Source organism: Xenopus laevis, chromosome 7S (assembly GCF_017654675.1).
Source record: "Xenopus laevis strain J_2021 chromosome 7S, Xenopus_laevis_v10.1, whole genome shotgun sequence".
Taxonomy (NCBI): domain Eukaryota; kingdom Metazoa; phylum Chordata; class Amphibia; order Anura; family Pipidae; genus Xenopus; species Xenopus laevis.
Genome location: NC_054384.1, coordinates 51,002,387 through 51,030,041, shown reverse-complemented (window position 1 = coordinate 51,030,041; position 27,655 = coordinate 51,002,387). Strand labels below are relative to the sequence as shown.

Here is a 27,655-nt window from a genome sequence, read left to right as displayed (position 1 = left end):
ATCTTTCCCACTTTGACTCTCTGTTCTAAGCTATGGCACGATGCATCCCAAAGGCAACTTGTAGGATTTATTGGGACTATACCTGAGTTTAAGATATATATCCAAATATTTATTTATAAGGATGTGGTGCTTTATTTTGTATCTGCTGTAGTTTATGTCAGTATACACTTCAGTATTTATTTGGAACACGGGCCGGCAGATTAGATAAATACAGAGTACGGAGGACATTTTTGCTTTTTGCCAGGGTGCATTCCATTATAAAAGAAGTGGTTTTTGGGACTGCTTCCACAAACAAATGTTTTGACTAGTCTTGATTGTGCCTTGTGTCTAAAGTGAATTACAACATAGTGGAAACGTGCTCCTTTATTAGCGCCGCATCAAGATTTGTGTCACAACCTAGTATCAAGTCTGCTATATCGCAAAGTATATAAAAAAAAACTTTGGTCTCGCGTACCATTTATGTCTGAGTATGTCTGTAGAGGTTGTATCCAGTATGCAAATGATTGTGAGTCAGAACACTGTAAGCTTCTGTTCTCTGCTGCACACTCTTTTATGTTTACTAACTTTGTCCTTCTGTAATTTCTAGGTGCAGCTCGGGGAACATGTTTTATTTTCACTGCCCCCCTCATCTGGAAGGTGAGTCCTCAACTTTTTCATGCCTGCATCATGTACACTTTTTTCTCTTCTATAACAGTGACTTGTTTTACACGTTTTCAGTTAGGTACCGGCATAGATTTATTAACATAGACCCACAATCATACCCAGGCTACCCAGCATTGAATCTTTCCTACAATTCAACTGCTCAACCCAGCTTTACTCTATCCCGGTTAGGTAGATACCAACGTAGATTATTAGCACCTACCCACAAACACAGCCAACGCTGAACCCCTCGTTACTACATTCTGACCTGTGCTCTTGTGTTTAGCTGGTAGAGTTGCTGATTACTCATAGAGCTGTTTGTCCCTCTGTCGTACAAGGCTCTCTAATGTTGCATAAAATATGAAGCAAAGCTTTAGCGAGCCCTCCATTCTTTCCAGTAAAAGGCTGGGGGAGGTAAATGGATGTCTGCAGGGCGAAGTCTGCTTCTCCCACCTGCTCCCCGGAGCCTGAGGGCAGAGGAGCCAAATCTGGCTGCACAGATGTTCAGTGTCCGGGGCCCTGTCGGGCCCTCCCACATCTGACACTGACTGTGCCTCAAAACAACAATCTTTAATGAGGTTTGCAAACATCATGTAAACATGAAAAGATCCTAGAAGCCCTCCGGCGGTGGGGTCAGCAGCAAATAACCCACGGCACGCAAGGGGTTAAATTATTCGAAAATTAGCTATCCCATATCCTGCCATGGGCACTAACAGAAGAAAACAGCAAGCTGCTAATGAATAAACATTATCAATTATGGGCTTTAATTAAATATTTGGGCATTTAGAGAATGCGTGGACGGGTTTCTGTTATACAGAAGAATGTCCCAATTACAAGGACGTCTGTTTTTTTATTACTTGTATGCAACGATCCATTTCTACTGGTCGGGAAAAAGCTTTCACGTCGTTATTTCACGTATTTCACACGATATTTAGGCCCAGGAGACGCGAAAAGTACACATAGGCATTCAATAGGAGGATCTACATACAGTGAAGAATTATTCGTTTTGATACAATTAGGCGGTTGTTCGTAGATACACGTCCTTCTCGATCTCTTTCGTATAGTTTTTTTGTTTTTAATTAAATGAACGAAATATATAAAGATAAATACAGTTTCGCGCATTCTGCATGTCTATTTCTTCTATAAAAATACACCCTGGTGCATATTTGTATAGTGTTTTTATCCATCGATCTATCTGTATATACTGAAAGTCTGCTGGTTAAACCCATTTATTAATAGAAGTCGGTATGGGATTTTCTTTGAGTTGCCATTGTTCCGAATGTTATGGTGCAGTTTAGAAGTAAATGTCTGGTACTATATATCTATGGTTGAGAGGAGGTTCACTGGCATCCAGATCTAAATGAGAGATTAATGCAGAGAATCGCATATGGGGGGGGGGCGAGGTATTTATTTAATATTTAGGATGGGCATGAGGTGTATTTAAAATGTAGTGCCTTGAGGCTAAGGGGTGAACGCAGATGGGACATTCCAGTTTGCAGGCTTTTCTCTCAAAGTACAGAGTTAATGAGCGGCTAGTTACAAGTGGAAACACACTGTCTCATACAGTCAGAAAGAGAGATATTTCCACTTTTCTGTTATAATAATTTAGTTGTGCGACTATTCAAATTAACATAGACTGTTTTGTTGTTCTACATTCGAAAAGAACCTCTGACTGCTTTGGCCTGGCTTCTGTGGGCTGCAGAAAATGAAGCCACTGATCAGAGGGTTATCCTTTGCAGAACAGCTGGATATTCTGCAGTGAATGATGACCCGATGATACTTAACTAAGTACTATTGTTAGTTAACAATTTTTTTAAATTGAGCAGGCAGATTTGGATAGGTATCGGTGGTAGGTATTAGTGCTGATTACATGGAAATTTTGTAAAATAACAGATTTAAAATGTTAATTGGGGTTACCTGAGCTCACCCTCCTGCCCCCCCCTTCTCTCTCAGTAGGTTCGCCTCCTTTTGGGGCTCACTCTGCCTCAGAGTTTGACGATGGCTTTCTGCGCAGAAAACAACGGAGGAACCGAACCACATTCACACTGCAACAGGTACCTGCAACGATTTAGCAGCCAGCGATCCCCACTTTGCAATGGTGTGCCAGCGAAACAAAGACTTTCGGCTTTCAAGCGATCTTGGACGTCCAGTCCATAGATATTCATTCCATCTGAGCTCCCTGAGCTTGGCTGGAGGTCTGTTGATTTTTTAAACTAATTTAAACCTAACCCTTCATAGCTTTTAGATCTTACATTTCCTAAATGAAAGAAATTGTAAGAAACAACGTTCACTATATGTATAAATGGATTACAAACGATCACTGTTTTAAACATATTTGTATCTGTAATAACTACTGAAAGCAATTTCTAAGACTCAGACACAGTTTGAACATTGGACTCTCCTAGAGGTGCTGCTTACTCAAAAACCTAGGGGGCAGGCCTTTAAAGGGATACTGTCATGGGAAAAAAAAAATTTTTCAAAACGCATCAGTTAATAGTGCTGCTCCAGTAGAATTCTGCACTGTAATCCATTTCTCAAAAGAGCAAACAGATTTTTTTATATTCAATTTTGAAATCTGACATGGGGCTAGACATTTTGTCAATTTCCCAGCTGCCCCATGTCATGTGACTTGTGCCTGCACTTTAGAAGAGAAATGCTTTCTGGCAGGCAGCTGTTTTTCCTTCTCAATGTAACTGAATGTGTCTCAGTGGGACATGGGTTTTACCATTGAGTGCTGTTCTTAGATCTACCAGGCAGCTGTTATCTTGTGTTAGGGAGCTGCTATCTGGTTACCTTCCCATTGTTCTTTTGTTTGGCTGCTGGGGGGTAAAAGGGAGGGGGGTGATATCACTCCAACTTGCAGTACAGCAGTAAAGAGTGATTGAAGTTTAACAGAGCACAAGTCACATGACTTGGGGCAGCTGGGAAATTGACAATATGTCTAGCCCCATGTCAGATTTCAAAATTGAATGTAAAAAAATCTGTTTGCTCTTTTGAGAAATGGATTTCAGTGCAGAATTCTGCTGGAGCAGCGCTATTAACCGATTTATTTTGAAAAACAATTTTTTTACCATGACAGTATCCCTTTAACTACAGCTATCCTGAGGACTCCTAGCAAGAGGAATGAAAGTTCACTAGAAACATGTGTATAATGTTAATTTAGCCTAGAACATTTATACTTATAAAAATAACCTATATTCAAAAAGTCCTGTTATTGTTTTCTTGTAAGGGCTTTTTGGGGGCAGTTCATGAAAATCTAAGCTCCAAATAAACAAAACAAATTGGGGGATGTTGTTTAGAGAACAGTTAGAAAAGATAATTGAACACAGCATAGGTGAATGTCAGGTCAAATTAATCTTGCTTTGCACTTTTTGCATTAGTGGTGCTTTAAAAATATTGGATAGGTTTGTATTGCACAGGCACTACCCAGTCAGTGTATTTCAGGTGATTAGAAAAAACTTCAAAACTGGGCAAATGATCTAGGAGGGAATGAGCAAGACCAGACTCACAGGAGAAGTGCCCATGTCATTCTGCATGTTGCCATACTGGACAGGACTTTAACACTTTTTTTTACAAATGTGCAAATGTTGATTAAAATCCTGCTGGAATCTTCAATGTCATTTTACATTGCTTTCATACCTTTTCCTTTGCTGGTGATGCTAGGGGCTGAATATTAAAGGAACAGTAACACCAAAAAATCAAAGTGTTTCAAAGGAATGACAATATAAAGTACTGTTGTCCTGCATTGGTAAAACAGTGTGTTTACTTCAGCAACACTACTATTGTTTACATAAACAAGATGCTGTGTAGCCACGAGGGCAGCCATTCAAACACCGTGTATCCTGTGCCTTTTCTCCTTTTTCAGCTTTGAATGGCTGTCCCCATAACTACACAGCAGCTTGTTAATATAAACTATTGTAGAGTTTCTGAAGCAAATAAACCAGTTTTACCAGTAGAAGGAAACACTAGATTATATTACCATTCTTTTAAAACACTTTCTTTTTTTGTTGTTACTTGTCCTTTAATAAATAGGGGCCTGTTTATGAATATTCAATTTTTTTTTAATTTTTTTCATGAATCATATTGTTTCTCCAAAAATTATTGTTTTATTATTTATCTAAAACTTAAAAAAAAAAATCAGATTTATTAAGTGTAAAATCCTAATACAAAACTTCAGAAAGTAAAAGTGATCAAGGTCCTATAATAGTCCTATAGAAGAACTGTGATGATCCAATTGTACCTTTTATAGACATTCAGGTTTTCATATCTTTTAGTTTAGCTTTTTTTTTTCATTTGTACATTTTATACTCAAATCTTTTAATAAATTACAAGACATTCGTGATTTTAGAACATTTAATTGCAGTTTAAAAAAAAAAAACGCTAAAACCACTACAATACAATTGTTGAGGAATGGACCTTCCCAAGTACACAGGGTACACGGAAAAGGAGCAGACGTTCCTAGCAAATCACAACATCCAGAAAAATATTTGTGCAATTCTTGCCATTGTCATAACATTTCACTGAATCAGTGCTTACTATTTGCATTAACATGACAGATGCATATTACAATGATATTGGTTCTATTTACTCAGTTCTATAGATTTTCTATTTACTCAGTTCTTGATGTTTGGGAGACATTTTGTTGCCAGTTCTTTGCACCATACAAGCAGTGTTCTAAAAAGGGTAAAATTTGCCACATCTACAATATATGGCATCTTTTTTTTGTGTTCTATGAGCACTACTTTTCAATTGCTAGGGTATAAAGAGAGAGAGACTACACACACAGAAAACAGATTTCTGCCCATAAAAGAATGTACATTCTGCTTGTATGCAATTGGTCAAATTTAAAAACTATACTTTTCAGGGATAGGCAGCTGACACCATGGACATTTGGAACAGTTGGAACTATATTTGCATTACAAAATACAGTATCTGCAACAATGATTCATGTTTGATGTTTAAATGTTATATGTGATTCATTTGTCATGGAAAAATACTTGTGAACACATTCAGTGAAGACAAAAACTTTTTTTTAATGGAAAAACACCTGAAACTGAAAAGATAATACAAAGTAAATAACCGGGCATATATACATTGATTTATTAGAAGCCAGCAAGCTTATGATTAGGAAAGGGGTTGCAGGGGTAGTAAGTCTGGAACTCAAAGGTCCAGCATAAAGACTATGAAGATTTTCATTCATCCAGGTCATGGTATATCTAGTATAGGTAAATCTAAAAACAACTGGACGATTACTCAGCAAGTCCAGTTGTTTTTAGATTTACCTATACTAGATAGTCCAGCATAAAGGTTCACTACACAATACACAGCAGCTAATTCAGATGGTTCTAATCACTGGCCAATATATTTTTACTGTTAAATAATATAAATAATAGAGGTAGGAATAAGATGTACTGATCTTTTCTGACATTAAATTGTAAGCAAGATTGAAAAGTAAGGAACACTTCTATTAAGTGCATGTTGCTCATTAAATTAAATGCAGTCAGTGCAGCCCTTCTAGCTGTGATTTCTAGAAGTGTCATTGGTTTCTCACAAGACATGGTAATGTAACTGTGATACAAAACAATGTCCAACCAATGTCCAATTTCATAGTGCAGTAAGGGAAATAGTGCAGTCATTAAAAAAAACATCTGTTCCAGCACAATTATAGATTTTTTTTTTTACTTAAATGGCAAATATTAAAAGGAATGTTATAAACATTTTTCATTTATTGCAAATTATACATGCATTTAATATTTGCAGAAGATAGTGCAAGGTTGGTAGAAAACAAGAGGAAACGTTCCTGGTATATGCCACTTTTCTTGCTGCCAATCACCTGCTAGAGAGCAGAAGTAATGTAGAGCAATGTTAGCAGCCAGCATAATTAAGGAAAGAATATGTAGTTTATCTTTACCTTGTTAAAACCCACTCCCTGTAAAGCTCTCTTCCCTACCAATATCACCTTGTGCTGTTTGCTTTAAAATCTCCTTGTAATTAGCCGGGGAAAACCTTGCACTGCTAATATTCTGTCTGTTTCCTTGCAGCTGGAAGCCCTGGAAGCTGTGTTTGCCCAGACACACTATCCTGATGTGTTTACCAGAGAAGAACTTGCAATGAAAATTAACCTCACTGAAGCCAGAGTACAGGTACATAACACAGATTAAAGAGGAGCACGGTGGGAATGGAGGTCATTTGTCCTTAAAAAAACTGACAGTAAAAGCACTATATTTGCAGGAATTAATAATGTTGTGGTTTTTGCTTTGAGTTTAAAGCCATGTGGGCCTGAAGCACCTGACACAGTATGGGTTAAAGGCTGTTTCCATTAATGAATTAAATTATTAAAACATATAATAAATTGAGTTAAAGTCCAGCAAATATATCTAAAGAAGCTCTTTAATCTTCATTTAGATCTACTGATCTACTGCTTCAAATACCTGTAAATAAACCTTAAATGTTTTGCAGTGTCACATAGATTAGGCATTCAGGCTTCTACTGAATATGTAAGTCTGAATGGAATTGTTTTTGAATAATGCATAAAGATAGCTGATACATATATCAGCTGATACATGTTTGTGGGTTTAAACACTGCTTTGGTGCTGTTTTGCACTTAAATTATTTTGCTCATAGATTATTGGAAAATACAACAATTTAGAAAATATCAGGAATCACATGAGACTCATGTCTTAATAGTTTTTTTTTTAGTAGATTTAAGGTATTGTGATCCAAATTTCCTTCTTAGGATACCCTGGATCCCAAGCATTTTGGATCTATAAATAATATTTGGCCAAACCATTGTTACATAGTATTGGCACAGTGATGCAGCCTTTGTCTGCTGAACCTCTGCCTCTGCAGGCCCAGGTGTATAATCTGATCATGGGTCCCAAAGCTAAAGGTGGACCTTCCAAACAAGTGGATCTCACCCCGATATGCCCAACTTGAGTTGGATGATATCGGGCCGGTCACAATGAGCAAAATATGGTCAGATCGAGGATCACATCAACGAACTGATGTGGCACTCGATCTGCCTGGATTTTTAAACCTGCCCGGAAGCCCACCAGAGGGCTCCATATACTGCCCAATAACTTAATCGCTTAATACTTTAACGGTGGTATCAGTCTAATGTGGTCCTGTGTGTGGGTGGCCAAATCAAATGCAGGCTTCACCAAATGAGCGGATTGGGCAGTTTATGACAATTTGTGCAGGCCTATTTATTAAAAGTCAGATTTTAGTGGTTTAAGAGGTTCTCATAACCACAACTAAATTCACAAACTGTAAAACGATGATTGTCATTGAAATTATTAAAAGATCTGAATATATAAAAATGATGAACGATGCAGTAAAACATACTAATACCTCAAAAACCTCTAAAAATTTAAGTTTTTCAGAGAATTCCTAGCGGAAAAAAAATCTGAAAACCTCTAAAAGTCTGAACAAATTTAAAGTGGTCCAATAAGATGAGCACAGCTCCCATTGACTTCTATAGCACCTCAACAACTTTTATATGGTGAAGTTTGGTATTAAAGGCTTTTTTATGTTTTATTCACTTACTAAATTTAGCATTTTTAGAGTTTTTAACAACTATAAAAATAGCAATTTGATTGTTAGTAAATGGGCCCCAAAGTTTGCTTACATTGGCTGAACTAGGCTAACACTAGAAATGAAATATGCAAGCCCTACATTATTCTGGTATACGTCACATGTTTCATACAAGAATAACTGCTGCAAGGCTTCCTTTAGTATATGCATTGCTGTTACTATAATAGACAGCAAACCATCCTGTCTTTCCTCAGATGAATGCAGTTCTTTCAATACTTTTGGTAGTAAGACCCTCACCAAAGCCACAGATTGATCAGGCAGGGAGGGAGAGTTCTCAGTACTTTGTCTTGGCAAGCTTTCTTTTAGAGTCAGCAAGGGCATAGGGCACTGAACAACGAGGGGGTCATTTAAGTATAGAGCACAAAGATCTCCAATCATAAAACTTACAGCAAAGTGCATGGATTTTTTTACCTGAATATTGGGTTTTCTATCTATCATGCATGACTGGTTGTCTCATGCAATACAGTGTAGAATGCAAGATTTATATGTGCTTGCTTGACTTGCTGTTCACAAATTAGTTTAGGAAGTAAGATATAGGAATTTCATGGGCATATTCCTGCCTCTTTAGTTGTATGCTTCAGGGCAATTGTTTATTCTGAATCACTGCAATCACTGTTATTTAAGAGCAAATTACCATGCTCTGTCCGACTGGGCTAGAATTTTGAAAACTTATCGTAAAGTATTCATGCACATGTGCAGAGTCTTTGCATGCTGTGTCTTATGATAAATAAGAACGCAACTTCAAATGAATGTCTATAATTAAGTGTTTACACACACACAAAAATTGTCAGGACTATTTTTAGATTGAAAAAAAAAAATAGTATATGACCGTTAGGAGCACAATTCCTAATACCAACAGGTGGGGAACGTATCCACCTTTAAAAGCTCAAGATGGCATTGAAATCAAATAAATAACACTATTAGTATTAAGAATTCAGGCTGTCATGCTATTTTCAAATTGAGCTTTAAAAGACATTCTGTTGGAAAGGTGTGAAAAAACAACTTTCTTTTGATGCAACGAGTTTTGTGGCTTTTTGCACCTAGACCACCTATCGACTACGGTGAGCTATAAATTGATTACGTGATTTTTTACTAAATCTGCCTGTCTTTACACCCAGGCCTTTTTTACCATTTGGTATGATTCTTAGTCTTACCTTTATAATACTTTGTGTTTTTAAACCGTTCATGTCCTTTGGAGTAATTTAAACATCAAATGAATGCACAAAAATGCTGGTAACTGCTTTGATTGTACTCCACAAAATGTCTTCTTATAGAAAGTACATGTTCCTTTTGTTCATAATAATACTCAATGATCACACCAGTGTGCCATAGGTAACCCATTTTAAACAGGCCATAATTGGACGAGGATCCGATTTGGCATAAATTAATTGTGTAATTCTATGAAACACATATACTGAAGTCTGAGCTATGTGAATCTAGCAGAGTATTTCGTTAATGCACAACATTTGGTATCAAACTAATTTAAACTATTGATCAACTAAATAATGTTGCACTTTAAAGTATGGACTAGGCTGAATATCCAATGCTGAATTGTTCTGTTGAATGCTATAGCCTCTTTCTAATCTCCTGTTCTACCCTGGACATAATGTTGCTGTGGTTTCCCTTCTCTCCGACACGCTCTGGATATCAGTTCAGAGAGCACATTTGGCCACGAGAGCAAATGATGGCTATCTGTCACTTTCACCATGCACTTTAATAACATCAACATAATGTGGAATATTAAATTAGCTTGATTAATCGGTCATTCATAATTAACTAGTGATAATGTTCTACACTAATTTGTCTGCGTCTCTAAGGTATTGGATTGCAACAGAGACATCCATTTCCTTGCACTGAAAAAAAAGGAAGAGAAAGCAGTGGCTCTCAGAACAGGCTCAGCATTATTACAGATTTCTGCATACTGCGTCTGTTAGTCCTCTGTGTGTCCTGATTGTGCCATCACTGGTAGAACACTGTGTGGAGGGTTAAGAACATAATTTGTCATTTGTTTAGTAGTGTTCTTTGTTTTTTAATTCATAGATCTGTGTTTTTCCATGGCATTCTGCATATCTGGCATCTTTGTAGGTGACACAGTTCTTTGCAGTTTGCCAATCAGATTTCACATATAGTATCATCGCTATTAAATGGAAATTTCCATTTTTATAATATAGTGTCTTCTGCCTTTTAAATCAAAATATAATAAAAAAAATAACAAAGTTAGTATATCCAAACAGATACTTAAATTATTTTTATTGCACGGTGCCTCCGTGACATGTATCACATTTATGAAAAGTTGCATAGTAAGCACACTGTATGTGGTTGGAAAGAGGCATACAATAGATGACTAAATAACTGCCTGCCTGTATGTGATTCAAGTTGTTGTATGTGTTAATTTACACAATAGCGCACTGTGATGATTTAAATGTCCTCGGATCTTTTCAGATTCCTAGGTCAGTTACGTATATAATCTAAAGCTGCATCCTTTCCAGGAGTTCCCCAGTCACACAAATTGAGATAAATCAGATAATTAGTGCCATGTACAGGGGGTGGGGGGACAAGATATCAGAACAATAACAGAGTGGTCCTGTGTAAAGATTTAGATCCACATGGATCTACATGGCATTGGCAGCCATACATACATATGACATTTTGAAACTTAGAAATTGACTGTAATCTTAGATTCATGAAATTATATATGGGTAAGACAATCAGCCTTGGACAACATATTAAAAAATACACCCCAGTAAGTATACAACAAGCAGTCAGTGGAAGATTGCCAGTGCAGAAAGACTTTTAGTGGTGAATGTCTTAATTATTCTCCTTACATAAACAAATGAATTTCTGCTGCACCGATTGTATTTCTGTCCCTTTATGTTGAAATATGTAATGTTTTTAAACTAAGCTAGCAAGTTGGTTTCACTTAACAGAATCAAAAGATTAGGGGGGATGGTATTTCACTTTTTTATAATATTTGGAGCACTGTACAAATGGAAGGTTTAAAATACACATTAAAGGGGTTGTTCACCTTCTAAACACTTTTCAGTTGAGTTGTTTTCAAATTGTTCACCATAAACAAATTGCTTTCCATCTTTTATTTTTTACCATTCAACCAAAGTTTAAAGCTGAATGTTCCTGTCTCAGTGATCCAGGAGCAGATTCTGAACTGTTACAATTTGCTACATTTAGTTGATGCAATTAGTTGATACATTTCTCAGCAGTATCTGTGGAATATTAGCAACTATTGTATGAATTCTAACAGCTGCTTTTAATGAAATTCTGGGATTCTGCCCAGCAGGGACAACGATAACAAATGTATCAACTAAATGTATCAATTTTGCATAGTTAAAGAGTCGGCGACCCCCCCTCCCAGTACTGATTTAGAAGGTGAAAATGCAACTTTACACTTCAATATTAGAAAAACTGTCACAATTAGAAAATAGAAAGTAATTGGAAAAATTCTTTATTTCCGGTGAACTATCTGAAACCAACTGAACTGAAAAAGTGTTTGGAGGTGAACAACCCCTTTCTCTCAAAATACTTTCCTTCTTTTTACTCCTGAGCCTGTTTAAAGAGAACAGCTTAAACGTTGTGAAACAATTTAGAATTGTATTATATTATGATGAAACACAATGCTAGTACTAATAGCACAACTTCTTAAGAGGTTCTGCAGTAGCTGATGTCTCACGTGTACTTTGTGTACTGTATCCAGCTCATATTGGCAAGTCATTACATTTGCTGCTTGGTCTCAGATTTAAAGTTAAAAAAAAATTAATTTTGGCTCATAATAATCCTTTGCCCCTCGGTTACAAAGGTGCAGATTATGGAAATGGAATTCACATTTGGTTTGTGAATGAAGACCAGAGATGAAAAGAGGGGGCTTTAAAATTAGGACCCTCTCAGCCATTCAATGATGATTTATGTGTAACAGCTAACAGCCTTATGTTGTCAAACAGAACCCTAAATAGTGAAATGAACGGATTTCTCCACAGCCCGCCAGTGCAAAGTCATTAAAATATGATAATGAAAAATAACTCAATTAAAGATCCTTCTAGCTCTGACCTTCACTCAATTAAGAGACAAAGCTTCTGCTCAAGTGACCTAAATTTAGAATAAAGATTCTCATTACTCAGCGATTGCGGATGCGTGGGATTAAAGGCTACTTAAATATAATAACGAGAATCATTAATTACTGATAACTAATAAACACCCATACGATAAGAAGATATTGGAACACGGAATCCATGTAACCAATTCACTGCTGTAGCACACACATTACTACTACTACACAAAGGTCTGCCATTTTCTGATTTTTGGTAACAGTATTTTTAGATTTTACTTCCTCATTGTATTGCATCCTAAAATATACGAAAATAGAGTTTTCTCATCATGAAGTAACACAGACAGTTTGGGAGATATTCAGTAAAATTTTCACCTGAGATTTTGCTCATTGCATCACTTCTATTTTTACTCCCCACTGCATTCTTTACTGCCCTTTTTATTTCCATTTATTTACCCCAGTTTCTCCAAATGTGTAATGAGAGTTTAAAACCACCAGAAAAGAACAAAGTCTATTTTCATAGTTAAAAGCGCCCATTAACTTTGGTGTCAATCCTCTGTGCTCTATCTAGTGTCCTAGTTCATATGCAATACTAGTTTGGGGAACAGACCGTGCCACTTTAAAACTCATTTCTTAATTTCTCTATCATAATCCACTGTCTCCAGACAAGATTGCATTGGGCAAAGATAGACACCCTGGCTAGGGTATAGCGTACAGGCACATTTACTAATGGTCGAATATCGAGGGTTAATTAACGCTCGATATTCGACCGACAAAGTAAAATCCTTCGACTTCGAATATCGAAGTCGAAGTATCTACCACATTTCCTGAGATCGATCGATCAAAGGAAAAATTGTTTAATCAAATTAGAATCGAACGATTTTCCTTTGATCAGAAATTTGTTAGAAAGCCTATGGGGACCTATAGGTGGTGAAGTAGGGGGTCGAAGTTTTTTTTAAAGAGACAGTACTTCGACTATCGAAATGGTCGAATAGTCGAACGATTTTTAGTTCGAATCGTTCAATTCGAAGTCATAGTTGTAGTCAAAGGTTGAAGTAGCCAATTCGATGGTCGAAGTACCCAAAAAAAACATTCGAAATTCAAAGTATTTTTTCTTCTATTCCTTCACTCGAGCTAAGTAAATGTGCCCCGTAGTGTGGTTCTGAGGCATATGTCCCAGTTTATGTAGGAATATTGTGAGAAATATACTAACTCTTCTCGGTCTAAAAGTGATGTTTGCTCAAATGAAATAGTAAAGTAATATGATCCCAGATCAGTCAGGATTTCTAGTTTTAGTGAGTAGTAAGGCCCAACAAGAATGGACTATACAAAATTATCATATCCCTTTGTCCGTGAGATACAGGCCACGCCCACCCTCCCCCAGGGAAGACACATCTGCAAGGGCTCCCAGGGCAATGTTAAAATCTGCACCCATCCATGGTTTACAAGTCCCCTTCTGCCAACATCTCCCACACCAGCAGCCTAAAAGGGACATCCGCTGCCTAAAGGAGGAAAAACGGGCTCTCTAGCACACACCAGGCCCGGACTGACAATGTGCCCATACGGGCAATTGCCCGAGGGGCCGCTCTGTTTCTTGGTAAGTGGGCCGCTCCTGATCGTCCGGGAGTCAACTGATTACTGCCCGTGCAAGTCCCCTTCCCTCGCCCTTTTCACTGACTGTGTGAAGCAGTGAAACAGACCTCTCTGCAGCCGTGCTGTCTCCTGTTGTACTTCTCCTAATTATCCGCTCTCTGCTGGCAAGTCTGGCAGGCTGCAGACAGCAGACATGATCAGTGGATTGCAGAGTGTGCATCAATTAGAAACGGTCTGCTGTTTGCAGCCTGCCAGCAGAGAGCTCATAATTAGAAGTACAACAGGAGACAGCACGGCAGAAAGGTCTGTTTCACTGCTTCACACAGTCAGTGAAAAGGGCGAGGGAAGGGGACTTGCTTGGGCATTTCTCAGAGTACTGAAAATTACAAGTTGGCAATACAACAAAAAGGGTGTGGGGCTTGGGTGGGCTGAATTGTGAATCAGAACATTACTGTGTCTATTAAAAATCACATTTGAACATTTTGCCACCCACTCAGCTGGGAATCATGCATGTGTTAAAATGCTGGAACTGGCACTGTGTCCTTTAGGTGATTACTTATTTACTGTTCTCGATTCTCATGGAACTACAGCACTTAGTCTTTAGGAGTAGTTCAAACTTATAAAGATATAGCCAATGCAGCACTGCATAAAAGTAGACATTTGCCCACAATGATGTGGTGCCTAGGCATTCATGCCCCAACAAGACCTTCAGCACATGTAGTAGTTCTACAGAATCTGGATAGGGTTGCTACCTTTCAATAAAATTTGCACCGGCCGGTGCTGGGGGCAGTAAAAAGGGGTGGGATGTGATGTCAAAGGGGGTGGGAGTGATTGCAAATGGGGCGGAGTTGCGGCTTGCATTGGATGTGACATCAAAGGGGCGGGGCAAGACGTCAAAGGGGGCGGTGTGCAACTGTCCAGGCGCCGAAGAAAAGGTAGATTTTCTGCAGATTGGGGCAGGCCAAGGGCTTCAGTTAGGGATATTACAAATTTACCAGCAGCTACATTGCCGGTAAATTTGTAATACCGGCCTTGGCGGGTGTTTTACCGGCTAGGCCAGTAAAATACCGGCCAGGTGGCAACCCTAAATCTGGAAGGGGTAGCACAATAAACCCACACCAGGCCAGTAAACAAAAAGTAGACTTAAATACAACAAACCTTATGTGTTCTGTGCTACGATACTCATAATCATAGCTTACAATTAAATGTGCAACTGACTCATTGATAAATTTCTGAAAATCCCATAGGAAAGTGTAGAAGAGTAGAAAGTGGGTGAGTTGTTTTTTCACTAGCATATTCTAAGAAGCAATGTACCCCATACTGTAATGGTAAACTATTGAATCCTTGTCAATAAATGGCAAATCAACAAAATGGTTAATAAGGACACATTAGATTTGTGTGGTGCCAGTAAAAAATATGTTACTGTACTATAATGTAATAATAATAGTTTGTTAATGACTGTAATATTTTACATTAAGTACAGTTAAGCGAGAAAGGCAGCTCTTTATGCACATAATTTTTGCAGTTTTACCCCAATATATGTGTGAATGAGTACAAAACCATTGTGTGTTTACATGTGGGCTGCTTTGATTTTGTTTGCCCGGGCTGCTTTTTACTCCCAGTCCGGCCCTGGCACACACACAGAGCCGGAGAACAAAACGGGGCCTACCTCCTCGACAGAAGCCGGGGACTTGAGTTTGTACCCAGCACTGAGCTGGGGGCCTGAGCCTGAATATTGTGAATTCTAAGTGCCTTTTTGTGATATGTACTAGCTGGAGCCACGTCGTCTCGTCTCACTGTGTATTGGTATACTGCTGAGATGACAATAAAGTTTACTTCGACTTTGACATACAAAACGATAGCACTTAAAATGAACTAATTAAGAGGTCTGCTCTAGTGGTAGAAGGTCATTGGCAAATGCTTCTGAACTAGTAAAAAAACAATAATTGCTTTTATAAAACAGAGATATATTGCTCTAGTTGCTACTAGATAATATTTCTTTGTTAATTACTCATATTCTGGATACAAGTACCAATGTTTTCCACAACTTCCTTTACTAAAATAGGTGTGGTTCCAAAACCGCCGAGCAAAGTGGCGAAAAACTGAAAGGGGCAGCTGTGATCAAGAAGGAGCAAAGGAAACAGCCCCAGAAGTTATCACTGCTGGGAGAAATATCAGCCCCCCTTCTACAGTGGAGCCTGTGCGAGGAAAGAAAGAAACCTTGGAAGCACACCAAAGGTAAATTAAGTAGGGCTTTCTCAGGTACTCTCTCTGAACATGAAGGGATTCTGAAGATATAGGGGCAGAATTACTAAAGTGGCCGTAGCTAGCAAAAAGTCACCAGAAATCCTATCAGCAGGGATGCCTTTATTTTGCTTCCTTGTGCATTTTTAAAAATAAGTGGCCAGTTGGCCACTAGTGATGGGCGAATCTGTGGCGTTTCGCTTCACCGAATAATTAGCGAATTTTCACGGTAGTTTCGCGAATTTATTCGCCCACCACTAGTGGCCACTTCAATCATTTGCACCAACATCTCTAATAAATTCATATATAAGAGCTATATGAACCCCCCTATTCAAATTGACCTTACTGTAAGTGAACTAACAAAGTTTCGCTAGGCGGAAACAAATGTGAAATGATAGCTGTGACAAATTAATGCTAGTGAAACTTCACCAGGGTTCGGCTACAGAGACACAACTTTGCATTTTAATGAATTAGCGTAGTGGTAGTGAATTTGTGCCTGGCGAAGTTGTGTGAAGCCTTCGCAGGCGAAAATTCACCCTTTAGTGAATTTGCCCCATTTGCCTGGTGTTTCACACAGAGACCCAAACTGTCCCCCACAGCCCACTAAATAGTGGTTGTCCATGACATCTTACAGCAGCCCCTCTGGCATTTGCCAGAATCCACAGATTGCCATTCCAGGCCTAGGTTTTGTACTTGATTCTGGGGTGGAATTAGATGTGATAGAATAGGCAAGGTAACTGATGGCAGTCACTTTTGCCATATTACAACTATTCACTTTATATTTTATTCTGTGCTCTTAGGTGTCTGTCCCATGACCGAGATGTGGGTTCTGCAACTTCTTTTTTTCCCTCTTGCCTGCCTGGATCTCTCCTAAACACAGCAAGTTATGCTCAAGCTCTTTCACATGTGGCTTCTCTGAAGGGTAAGGTTCCATAGCTCAATCCTGGAGGCTAGAGTAGGCTAGAGTAAGTGCAGGTAATGGGGAACTTGCTTATGTCAGATGAATTCCAGGTTATTAACCAATTCCTGGTAGGATTCACATTACATTACAGTTTAAAACATTGTTTTTAAACTGCTGGGAAAGCCATGATGTGATTTTGTCTTTACAGCAAAACTTTTATTTATTTATTCTATTTTTAATTCAGCAAGAAGTGTATACCAAAGCACTAAAATCTGGCTCACTTTAAAATGGCTTATTAAGATGCTTTTCATGTCTTTCTTTTTGACTGGCACAGAGTTCAGCACTGTAGGCTTCTCTACAGACTATGTACTGTATATTACCATGCACCAATCTGTGCTGGTGGTGAGCAGGATGCACTGCTAATTTTGTGGTCTTTTATTAGAGATTTCCTGTCCTTGCCATAACTTATATCTAAAAGCATTGAGTGCCTGTGGATTTACTCAGTCCTTTCGCATTCTTTAATGGCTGGAAGCATCCCACGCCAATTAATTAATAGCAGGCGCTTATTAATTGAGCAGCAGTAGGACTTATACTCAAACAGTTTTTCTCAGACCTCAGACTGACTGTATAATGTAATGTGTTTGTCTCATACTATGTTGCTATATATGTAAAATTCTCAATCCTGGGAAAAAATAGTTTCCAAATACTATACAAGTACTCACTAAATTTTAATTGACAGCATTAAATTGCTGCCATGTCAGCAAGCTTACAGGATATACCTTTCCTGTGTGCTGCCTTGATATTTATACTATAGTGCACTTAGAATAGTCTGTTTTGCAACCCAAAAATTTATATAGCATAAGCAAATCATATAATGAGAATTATCTAATTTAGAAAATACTAGTCTCTCCATAGTGTCCAGACCCATATCTTAACAATGACTGATCTTTCCCAAGAAGGAAATTATGTCAGTAAGCTGCAGGACACATGGAGAAAGACAGCAGTTTTTTGGGAACTATATATATCATGAAAACAAAAACAAGTATATAAGCTTGATGTCATGAAAATAAGAAATGTCCTATGTATAGGATAATGAATTAAAATGATGTACTGTTCTGTTCTTGAAATGATCAAGGTACTCTTCTCTATTCGTCTGTCAGTAATATGTCTCTCCCTACATGCAGGCTCTGTGTTAGAGTTGTTTATACATCATCTAGGCAAAGGGAGCACAGGCCAATAATGTATTAGAGCTAAATTTCCATAAAAAAATATGACACATAGAGGGTTATGTAATAAAAGGCACTAAGTTTTCCCAGGAACAATAACCTATAGCAACCAATTAGCAGGTGACATTTACTGGTCACCTGTTTAAAAGCAACCTTTGCTTGGTTTACTGCAGTGCCTTTTATTACGTATGGGGGATAAAGCCTGTCTGTATAGAGACAGACTGCAGAGAGGTTATTGAAGAGTAACTTGAATATTTAAAAGACAGTACAATATGGTACCAGTATTAAATGTATGTTTGCAAAAGCAAGAAATCTGACAGGTAGAATGGTAGAGCTGGAAGTGCTGGTGCTGGAGGGAAAATATGACGTGACTGGTGTGGCTGAAACATGGCTGATTGAATAGCATGACTGGCCAGTTAATATCAGTGGCTATACTTCGTTTCGGAGGGACAGAGGCAATAGAAAAGGAGGAGGGATATGTCTGCTAGTTTGGGTAAAGTAATGATAATGGGGGATTTTTATTACCCAGATATTGACTGGAGCAACAGTACTGCCAGATCAGTTAATGGGAAAAAGTTTATAAACTTTTTGCATGACAATTTTATGGCACAGGTTGTTGAGGAGCCAACCGGAAAAAATGCTATTCTGGATCTAGTTATCTCAAATGACCCAGAACTTACAGCAAATGTGCAAGTCATTGAATCCCTGGGTAATAGTGACCATAATTTTATATCATTTAATAAATATACACTTGGACAACAAAAAACACGAATTTAAGAAAAGCTAATTTTTGTGCCTTGAGGGCTGCCCTTCAGAGCATTGATTGGGGCAACAGAAATGGATGTCATTTAAAATGATATTAAGGGGCAGATTTATCAATGTTCGAGGTGAATTTCCAAATGAAAAAAATTCGAATTTCAAGCTATTTTTTGTGTACTTCGACTAGGGAATAGTCCAAATTCGATTCGAATTTGAAAAAAACTAGAAAATTCGAATATCGAAATTTATCATGTACTGTCTCTTTAAAAATTCGACTTTGACCATTCGCCATCTAAAACCTGCTGAATTGCTGTTTTAGCCTATGTGGGACCTCCTAGAACCTATTTGGTGTCAATCAAAGTTTTTTTGGGAAAAACTTTGAATCAAATGCGCTATTCCTTCGATTCGAACGATTCAAATTCGCCCAAATACGGACCTATTTGATGGAAAACTGACCTATTTCAACCCAAAACAACATCGACTTAATTTCGGTTGGTCTTTTTGAATCCAGATTTCAAAGTTTTTTTAATTCCAAATTTGACCCTTAATAAATATGCCCCTAAATCATTACTGTTCTCAATTTATTCCCTTAAGGAGTAAATGTAGGAGCTCTAACAATCACCCTATGTGGCTTAATATAGAAGTAAAGAAGTTAATAGGACTATAATAAATGTTGTAAATCAGCAATCCAGAAGGCAAAGAAAGGAAGTGAAGAGTACATTGCGGCGAGTAACTAACCCCAAAAAGACTAAGACTAACTAAGACTAACCCCAAAAATATTTTTAAAATATTTTAATAAATATTAAGTAAAAAGATGCAGGTTGAGAGTGTTGCTTCATTAAATAATGGTACCAGTATGGTTGTAACAGATACAGAAAAAGCAAATGTGCTCAGTGTCGGACTGGGACACCAGGGGCCCACCCAAAAACATTAGACCAGGGGCCCACCAAAAAACCTTAGACCTCTCTCAGTACTATTATTCTTCCTCTCCTCACTCAACCTCTATTTTCCTAGTCTCTTTTCTTTACATACTATATATTATTCAATCTATTTAGCCTCTTTGTTCTCATAGAAATAAGAAATGACCATGAAATAGGCCAAATGTTTAGCAGCATGAGGACCAACTGACACCTGGGCCCATCGGGAGTTTTCCTGGTATCCCTGTGTGCCAGTCTGACACTGATGTGCTAAATCAGCTCTTTTCTTCAGTGTATACAATAGAGAAGTCTGAGTTCCCAGGCTCACTTCATAGCTGCACTGATGGTTCAGCTCAATCTAGTCAGTGGCTGACTCAGGATATGATCCATAAAGCTTTAATAAAAATGAATGTAAACAAGGCTCCAGGGCCTGATGGCATACACCCCCAGGTTCTAAGAGAGCTTTGTTCAGTTTTAGACCAGCCCCTATTTCTGATTTTCTCAGATTCGCTTTCATCTGGTATGGTACCTATGGATTGGAGAAAAGCTGATGTCATTCCAATATTTAAAAAGGGATTACGATACCAGCCTGGCAATTATAGGCCAGTAAATTTGACATCTGTGGTGGGCAAATTATTTGAAGGCTTGTTAAGGGATCACATTCAAAATGTTGTCCTAGTGAATAACATTATGAGCAGCAATCTGCATGGCTTTATGAAGGATAGGTCTTGTCAGACAAATTTGATTGCTTTTTATGAATAGGTAAGTAAGATGCTGGACAGTGGAGGGCAATAGATGTGATCTATTTGGATTTTGCCAAAGCGTTTGATACTGTACCCCACGAACGACTGCTTTCTAAACTAAGGCTCTTAGTGGGGTCCCTCAGGGCTCGCTATTTGGTACACTTTTATTTAACTTGTTCATTAATGACTTAGGGGAAGGTATTGTAAGTAATGTATCAGTGTTTGCAGATGACACAAAACTATCCAGTCCAATAAATTCAATCCAGGATGTGGCATCCTTGCAACAGGATCTCGACAAACTGGCAATCTGGACAGCTAAGTGGCAAATGAGATTCAATGTTGATAAATGTAAATACCCTAATGTAAATAAATGTAAATACCCTAAAGCTGCCCATAGGTGTAAAGATCTTTAAAAGATCTTTTCGTTATCATGAGACCACGATTATCTCGAAACGATCGTTTAAATGTATGATTTGTCCATCAACTAAAAAGACCATTTCAGGTGATATTGCTAGGAAAACTGAGGGTAGCTGCCTGCTTGGCCCTGCACTGGGACAGATACATTTTTTTTAACCTGGCCGATCAATTTTCTGACTGATGTCGGACAAAAAAATCGTATGATCGTTCGATTCCCACTAACTTCGCGATAATTTGACAGATTGGTCGGATTTCGTTAAAATCGGTCATTCAACAAAGAAAAATCTTTGCATCTATGGGGACATTTAATGGTACTGCACTAGGCAAATCCATTATGGAAAAGGACCTTGGAGTCCTTGTAGATGATAAGTTTGGCTGTAGCAAGCAATGCCAGTCAGCAGCATCAAGGGCAAATAAGGTCTTATTAATAGGGGCATTAAATCACATCAGGAAGCGGTCATTCTTCCACTTTATAGAGCACTGATAAGGCCCCATCTAGAATATGCCATACAATTTTGGTCTCCATCACTCAAACAGGACATTATTGTATTAGCAAAGTTACAGAGAAGGGCAACTAAGCTGGTAAAAGGTATGGAAAATCTTAGCTATGAGGAAAGACTGGTCAAATTGTTCACGCTGGAGAAGAGGCGTTTAAGGGGTGATATGATTATGTATAAATATATAAGGGGATCATATAATAATCTCTCTAATGCTTTATTTACCAGTAGGTCTTTCCAGCTGACACAAGGTCACCCATTCCGTTTAGATGAAAAGAGGTTCCGCCTAGATATTCGGAAGGGGTTTTTTACAGTGAGAGCTGTGAAGATGTGGAATTCTCTCCCTGAATCAGTTGTACAGGCTGATACATTTGATCAGGGGTCAGCAACCTTTACTATCAAAAGAGCCATTTTGCCCCTCTCCCACTAAAGAAAAATAGTCTGGAGCCGCAAAACATAACACAGCTTATAAACTTTTTTAACCTTTTTTTAATTTTAACTGTTACAACAACAAAATACAACAAACAGAAGTGCATTGTGTATATGCAGGGCTACTTTGAAATAAATTAAACACTGAATAGCCCTATTAAATGCTAGTGTTCTCATCTGTTTAATGTGACTTCTGTTTCTGAATCTCCATGATGATCGTCTCTCTCTTGTCTTGAGTGTGTGACCGCAGTAAGGACCATGATGAAATCATCTTGCTGTGGCTCCTGGGACGTCTATACAGCCCTCGCACCTGCTGGCGGCTTCTTGAGTGTGCTTACTGCGGTCGCACACTCAAGAAGCCACCAGCAGGTGCTAGGGCTGTAAATACGACCTGACAGGCAAAGCCGCAAGACTGAGCCGCAGCAAGCAGGATGAAGAGCCGCAGGTTCCCTACCCCTGCATTAGATAGTTTTAAGAAGGGGTTGGATGGCTTTCTAGCAAGTGAGGGAATACAGGGTTATGGAAGATAGCTCATTAGTACTCAGTACAAGTTGATCCATCCAGGCACTAGTTCGTTTGCCATTTTGGAGTCAGGAAGGAATTTTTTCCCCTTCTGCAAATTGGAGAGGCTTAGATGTTACCTTCCTCTGGATTAACTGGCAGTTAGGCAGGTTAAAAAAAGTTAAAAGGTTGAACTTGATGGACGTGTGTCTTTTTTCAACCTAACTTACTATGTTACAGCATTTGTAATAATAATAATAATAATGTGAGCAAATTTTAGTTAGGGTTGATATTTTATTAAATTGACCTTAGTGCAAGTATAAGTTTTTGTTAATGGAAGTTTGTTGCTAACCTAAATTTCAAATGACCATTAGCTCATCAGTATACAATAAAGTGCAGGATCTTGCAATCAAGATATTTTACCAAGAGCTCTAAATAACTGGATCTGGAGCAGTTTCACTAAGCATATTAATGGCTCAATATGGCAAGTATTATAAGATACGGAGGAGGACACTTGCGAAGCAAGTCATAACTGCTCATAGAGCTTTATTGGGGTCATGTCACCTTTCTCAAGCCTGCTTACACAAAGGAGCCTGCCAATTCAAAACTGTACAACTGGACAGGGTCCTAACTTTTTTTAAGAGCTCTGTATGTTCTTTGTATGACAATATCTTGCCCTCAGATATGTTAAAAAAGCTGCCCACTGCATGGAAAAAGTACACAGCACTACTAAAATATTTTGTTTCTATACAAATAACTTTAATTGTGGGTCACTATGACCCCACTTACAGTTTAAGTAAGAAACAGACATACAACTGAAATATGGTTGGAGAATGACTACTTGCTTGCTGTGGTGGTTCAGTTGTCGAGGGGCATACCTGGTTGTAAAAGTGAAAAAAAAGTGATTTATTTAGGTCACATAGAGGCAACCTTTCAGGCATTATCTTACCTTTTATCAAGGGGTTGATAAAGGGCAAAACAAGGCATGAAACATTACTTGTATGTGACCTAAATTAATATTTTTTTCCCCAGGAGTCCTGCAGTATTGCTTCTTCTACGGTATATACTTAACCTCTGGCACAAGGTTTTGACTTCTCAGTGCCCAATTCAGGATTAAAGCATGGTGGATGTATACACACACAAACCCAAATTTATGGCTAGGTCACAAATGCCCAGCCATGATTTTAATGCCAAAACACAGAATTTCCCCCATAACTCCAGCATCATTATGGTTGTCTTGGGAGTGGTGCCTAATGCAATTGTGTCAAAACTGATGCAGTTGCTGTCACATCTTTGATGTGTATCAGACCCAGTGTAGGACTGGGCCAGCGGGACACCGGTATAAAAACACATTGTGGGCCCCATCCGCCCAGACCCGGTCCTTTCGCGGAAGCTGTAAGCAGCTTCCAACCTCCCTCCGGCGAAAGGAGGGGGGTTGAAGTTCAGGGCGGAGGGCCAGAGGGTGCTTTTGCATCTGGGGTGGGGGCCAGGGGGTCCCCAGTCCGACGCTGATCGGACCCTTATATTCTCAATATTCTGAGTCCAGTTGGTGTCATTTTTAGCATTCACCAGATTGATGGGTGCTCTCTATTCTTTTGGCAGAACTTCAGAGTTTTATTGCAGGCTGCTGTGGTGCTACTACTTGTTTAGTCTGTCGTTCTCCTGTGTGAATAGACACAACTGTGGATAATTTGAAACAGGAAGCAGGAAGAAGGCAGCAGCCTGGTATTTTCTGCACAGCTGACTGTGGCCAAATTTGTGGACTTGCAACTCTGCATGCAGTCATAAATGACACCTATGATATTTTACCACTAAATCTTTATTCTAATATACTTTCTGATATTTGATAATTTTTGCTCTCCATGGATGTTCTCTGGTAGCACACAGGTTAAAAATCACTGCATGTCTTTCCAGCTGTGCTTCATCATTGCTGCTTTCAGACAGTGCTGGGGTTAGATGTATTTTCCATGCACTTTGGGGGCATGCCAAGGCTGTAGATTATTTGCTGGACTCGATGACGCAGGTGAATACTGGTCATTATAATTTCTTACTTTGGGCTCTGACAGATGAGCGTTTGAAGCTGCGCTCCCCTGCATTCCATTTTTATGCGTTCAGCCACAGGGGAGCGCAAGAGTAGACGCATTCAGTTTTTTCAATGGGGCTGTACTCACACAGGCACATGTAGGCGCCGAACGCAGGTTGAGACACAACATGCTGCATTTTTCCTGCGTTCGGAGCCTACATGCGCCTGTGTGAGTACAGCCCCATTGAAAAAAACTGAATGCGTCTACTCCTATGCTCCCCTTCGGTTGAACGCATAAAAACGGAACGCAGGGGAGCACAGCTTCAAACACTAGTCTGTAAAAGTCCTTAGTATAGTTAATTGTTGTAAGCACAGAGTTAAATTTAATCAATGCTCTGCTGGACTTTAGCTCAGCAGGGGTTAATAAGTGTTTCCAGTGGTCGATTTGTTTGCCTGTGTACAGCGCTTTGATCAGAGGTGGGGTGGTGAGATGAAGTAAAGTGGGGGACTCTTCCTGTCAGACTCTCAGAATTGATTCCCCCTCCCTACAGGGAAACTGGATTATTACATTAATTATTAATCTGTTCAGATGATCTCACCACGAGTTGTTCTGATTCAGCATTATATTCCCTGCTAATGGAGCAGTAAGCGTTTCCCTTCCAAAATTTCCAAAGCCACATGAGCAACAACATGTTTAAAATAATGTTTCAATTTTGCAAGGATTTATAGTCACCAGCAAGCCATACTTTAACACTTATTCTTTGAGCCATATTTTGAACATATTGTCAGTCTTCTTAGGATACAGTCCCTTAATATGTAGTTTGGACGTAGGCAGAATTTCTGAACATTTCTCAGAATTACTCCTCCCAATTCCTGTCCAGATGTAAGTAGGGTCGAAGGAAGTGATACATCTCTCTGCCATCAGTATGGTTATGATCTAGTCTGTGTCTCTTTACTTATCTTTGTCATTTGATTAAAAAAAAATGAGAACCTATTAAAACTGCCCTGAGGAGATTATTATTTTACTGATGAAATATAGTTGATAGATATTACACAGGCTATGTATGCAGTAAATCCAGATTATTATAGAAGCTTTAAGTATGATTTCTTTGAGGTTGCTTCAGTATAAAGTTATTATGTCTCTACACTACAGATGCTCCCTAACTACGGAACTTCACTTCCCTCCAAGGTGACCCAAAGCTGTGAGAGGGGGGACTGTCTAAAGCCATTTAGAGTGGTTAATTGGATTAAATTCTTATTTCATTTCCACTGTTTGCATGGAGGCTTAGCTTTCAAGCCAGTTCAGTTATACACATTTAGGGGGGTTATTTATTAAAGTCTGAAGCCAAAAACTCCTAAAACTATAAAATCCAAACTTTTAATGGAACAAAAAAAACCTTGAATTTTTCAAGATTTATTATACACAGAGGATCGAAAAGACCTACTGAGGTTGTATATAAGTCAGTGGGAGAGGTCCCTATTCTATTTGGAAGTTTCTGTGGTCTCCGCTGGAATTAGCCAAAAAATCTATCAAAACGTGAAAAAACTCGATTCATATTTTCACTAGATTTTTTCTTGTTTGTCCAATTAAATCATGCTTTTTTAAATAATAAACAAGGTCCATATCGTGGATTCTAGTTTAATTGGACTTTTTTATTAAAATACTCCTATAATGTCCTATATATACTTTTAAATACCACAGTATGGCTGTTAAAATAAGTTTAGAGTTTCATCATGTCTGTTAACATGGATTTAGCTGACTTATCTGTCTTTATTCAGGTGCATATATAAAGAGGCATACAGTATGCATTACAGTATGCATGTATTACACACAGAATTTTGTTTTCAAGCTATCTACTTGTAGTCCACTGCTGTGTTATATTATATCTGCAGCATAGAAGATTTACAGATTCAGACCTTACTTACTATGTTACTATGTAACTTACTATGTTACTATGTTTATTATTCAATGATCTACAGGATTTTACAATTAAACTAATATGATAATGCCCACCCTATTTAACAAGGCATGATCTCCTTTCTCTCTTGCAGGCAGTCCTTTGTGTTCTTGCTGCGTATCAGACCCCTTGGGTCTTTCCTTCTTACCCCCATACAGCTGCCAAAGTCATCGCACAGCCAGTGTAGCAGCCCTCCGAATGAAAGCACGGGAGCATTCGGAAGCAGTACTCCAATCTGCACAACTTCTGCCTACAGCAGGGAACAGCACTGGAGCATCAGCCTCTGCCCCTCTTGAGGGAGGACCAGAGCAACAGGCTGAACAAAATGACACAGAAAAAAATGTATGAGAGAACATAATAGAGAACAAAATGACAACAAAAATGTATCTGACACCCACCGTGATGTGCATTGCCTATATAGCCTGAAAGATGGGGCATGTGATCTACCAAGTTCTTGTCACTCCCTTATGGGGAAAAAAAACAGCAATGTTTTCATCAGAATCCTTGCTTCATCCAACTGCCATGGGCTCCAGACTTGCTTAAGATAATTAAGAGAGGGCTGTGTAATGGATGAGTCCATTGTTCAACACGCAGACTGTTAATATATTAAATGCACCCCTTGCAAACAAAGATTAAGTTTGGGCTTCCAATGCTTTCATGGACCACAGTAGAAGACTTTTTAAATCTAATGGGTATCGGTACGATCATTAGCTGCTATCTATGCTGTGAGAAAATACCCAATTTTCTGCAGGTTGTTCCCCCTCAAACAAGAGCATGGTGGACTGTGCCCCAATAGAATCTTAATATATTAACTATTTATTTATGTATTTTCCCATTCATGACTTGCTGTAGATGAGCCGAGCTTTGATTCAGTTGTTTTTCCTTATTTAATATTGTCTATGGCTTCCCTAAATTGACCTCTTTCCTGCCAAATATCTAAAGGTAATTTATAAGTTATTTTAGTTAAATGTAAGGTTAGGCGAAGAGGAAGACTCTCAATGTATAATATGTCACCTCCTCAAAAACCTCATCTCATCTTATGTATGAAATTACAACCATAGATGATTAAGCATCTCAGGTCTGGCATTGCTAGTTGCCCACTGACTAAACCATGGCTGTATTTGCTATTTATGGTTTACGTTTGCCAACACTTTTATT

General features: G+C 38.5%; 1 protein-coding gene across 1 annotated transcript; it reads left to right on the top strand.

The window, feature by feature from the left end:
- Window positions 1-589: 589 nt before the first annotated feature.
- drgx.S (dorsal root ganglia homeobox S homeolog) lies at window positions 590-27,129 on the top strand. Its single transcript, XM_018227648.2, has 6 exons — window positions 590-636; window positions 2,596-2,693; window positions 6,681-6,782; window positions 15,948-16,120; window positions 16,927-17,048; window positions 26,592-27,129. The coding sequence occupies exons 1-6, from the start codon at window positions 603-605 to the stop codon at window positions 26,843-26,845; spliced, it is 783 nt and encodes a 260-aa protein (XP_018083137.1). The 5' UTR covers window positions 590-602; the 3' UTR covers window positions 26,846-27,129.
- Window positions 27,130-27,655: the final 526 nt, after the last annotated feature.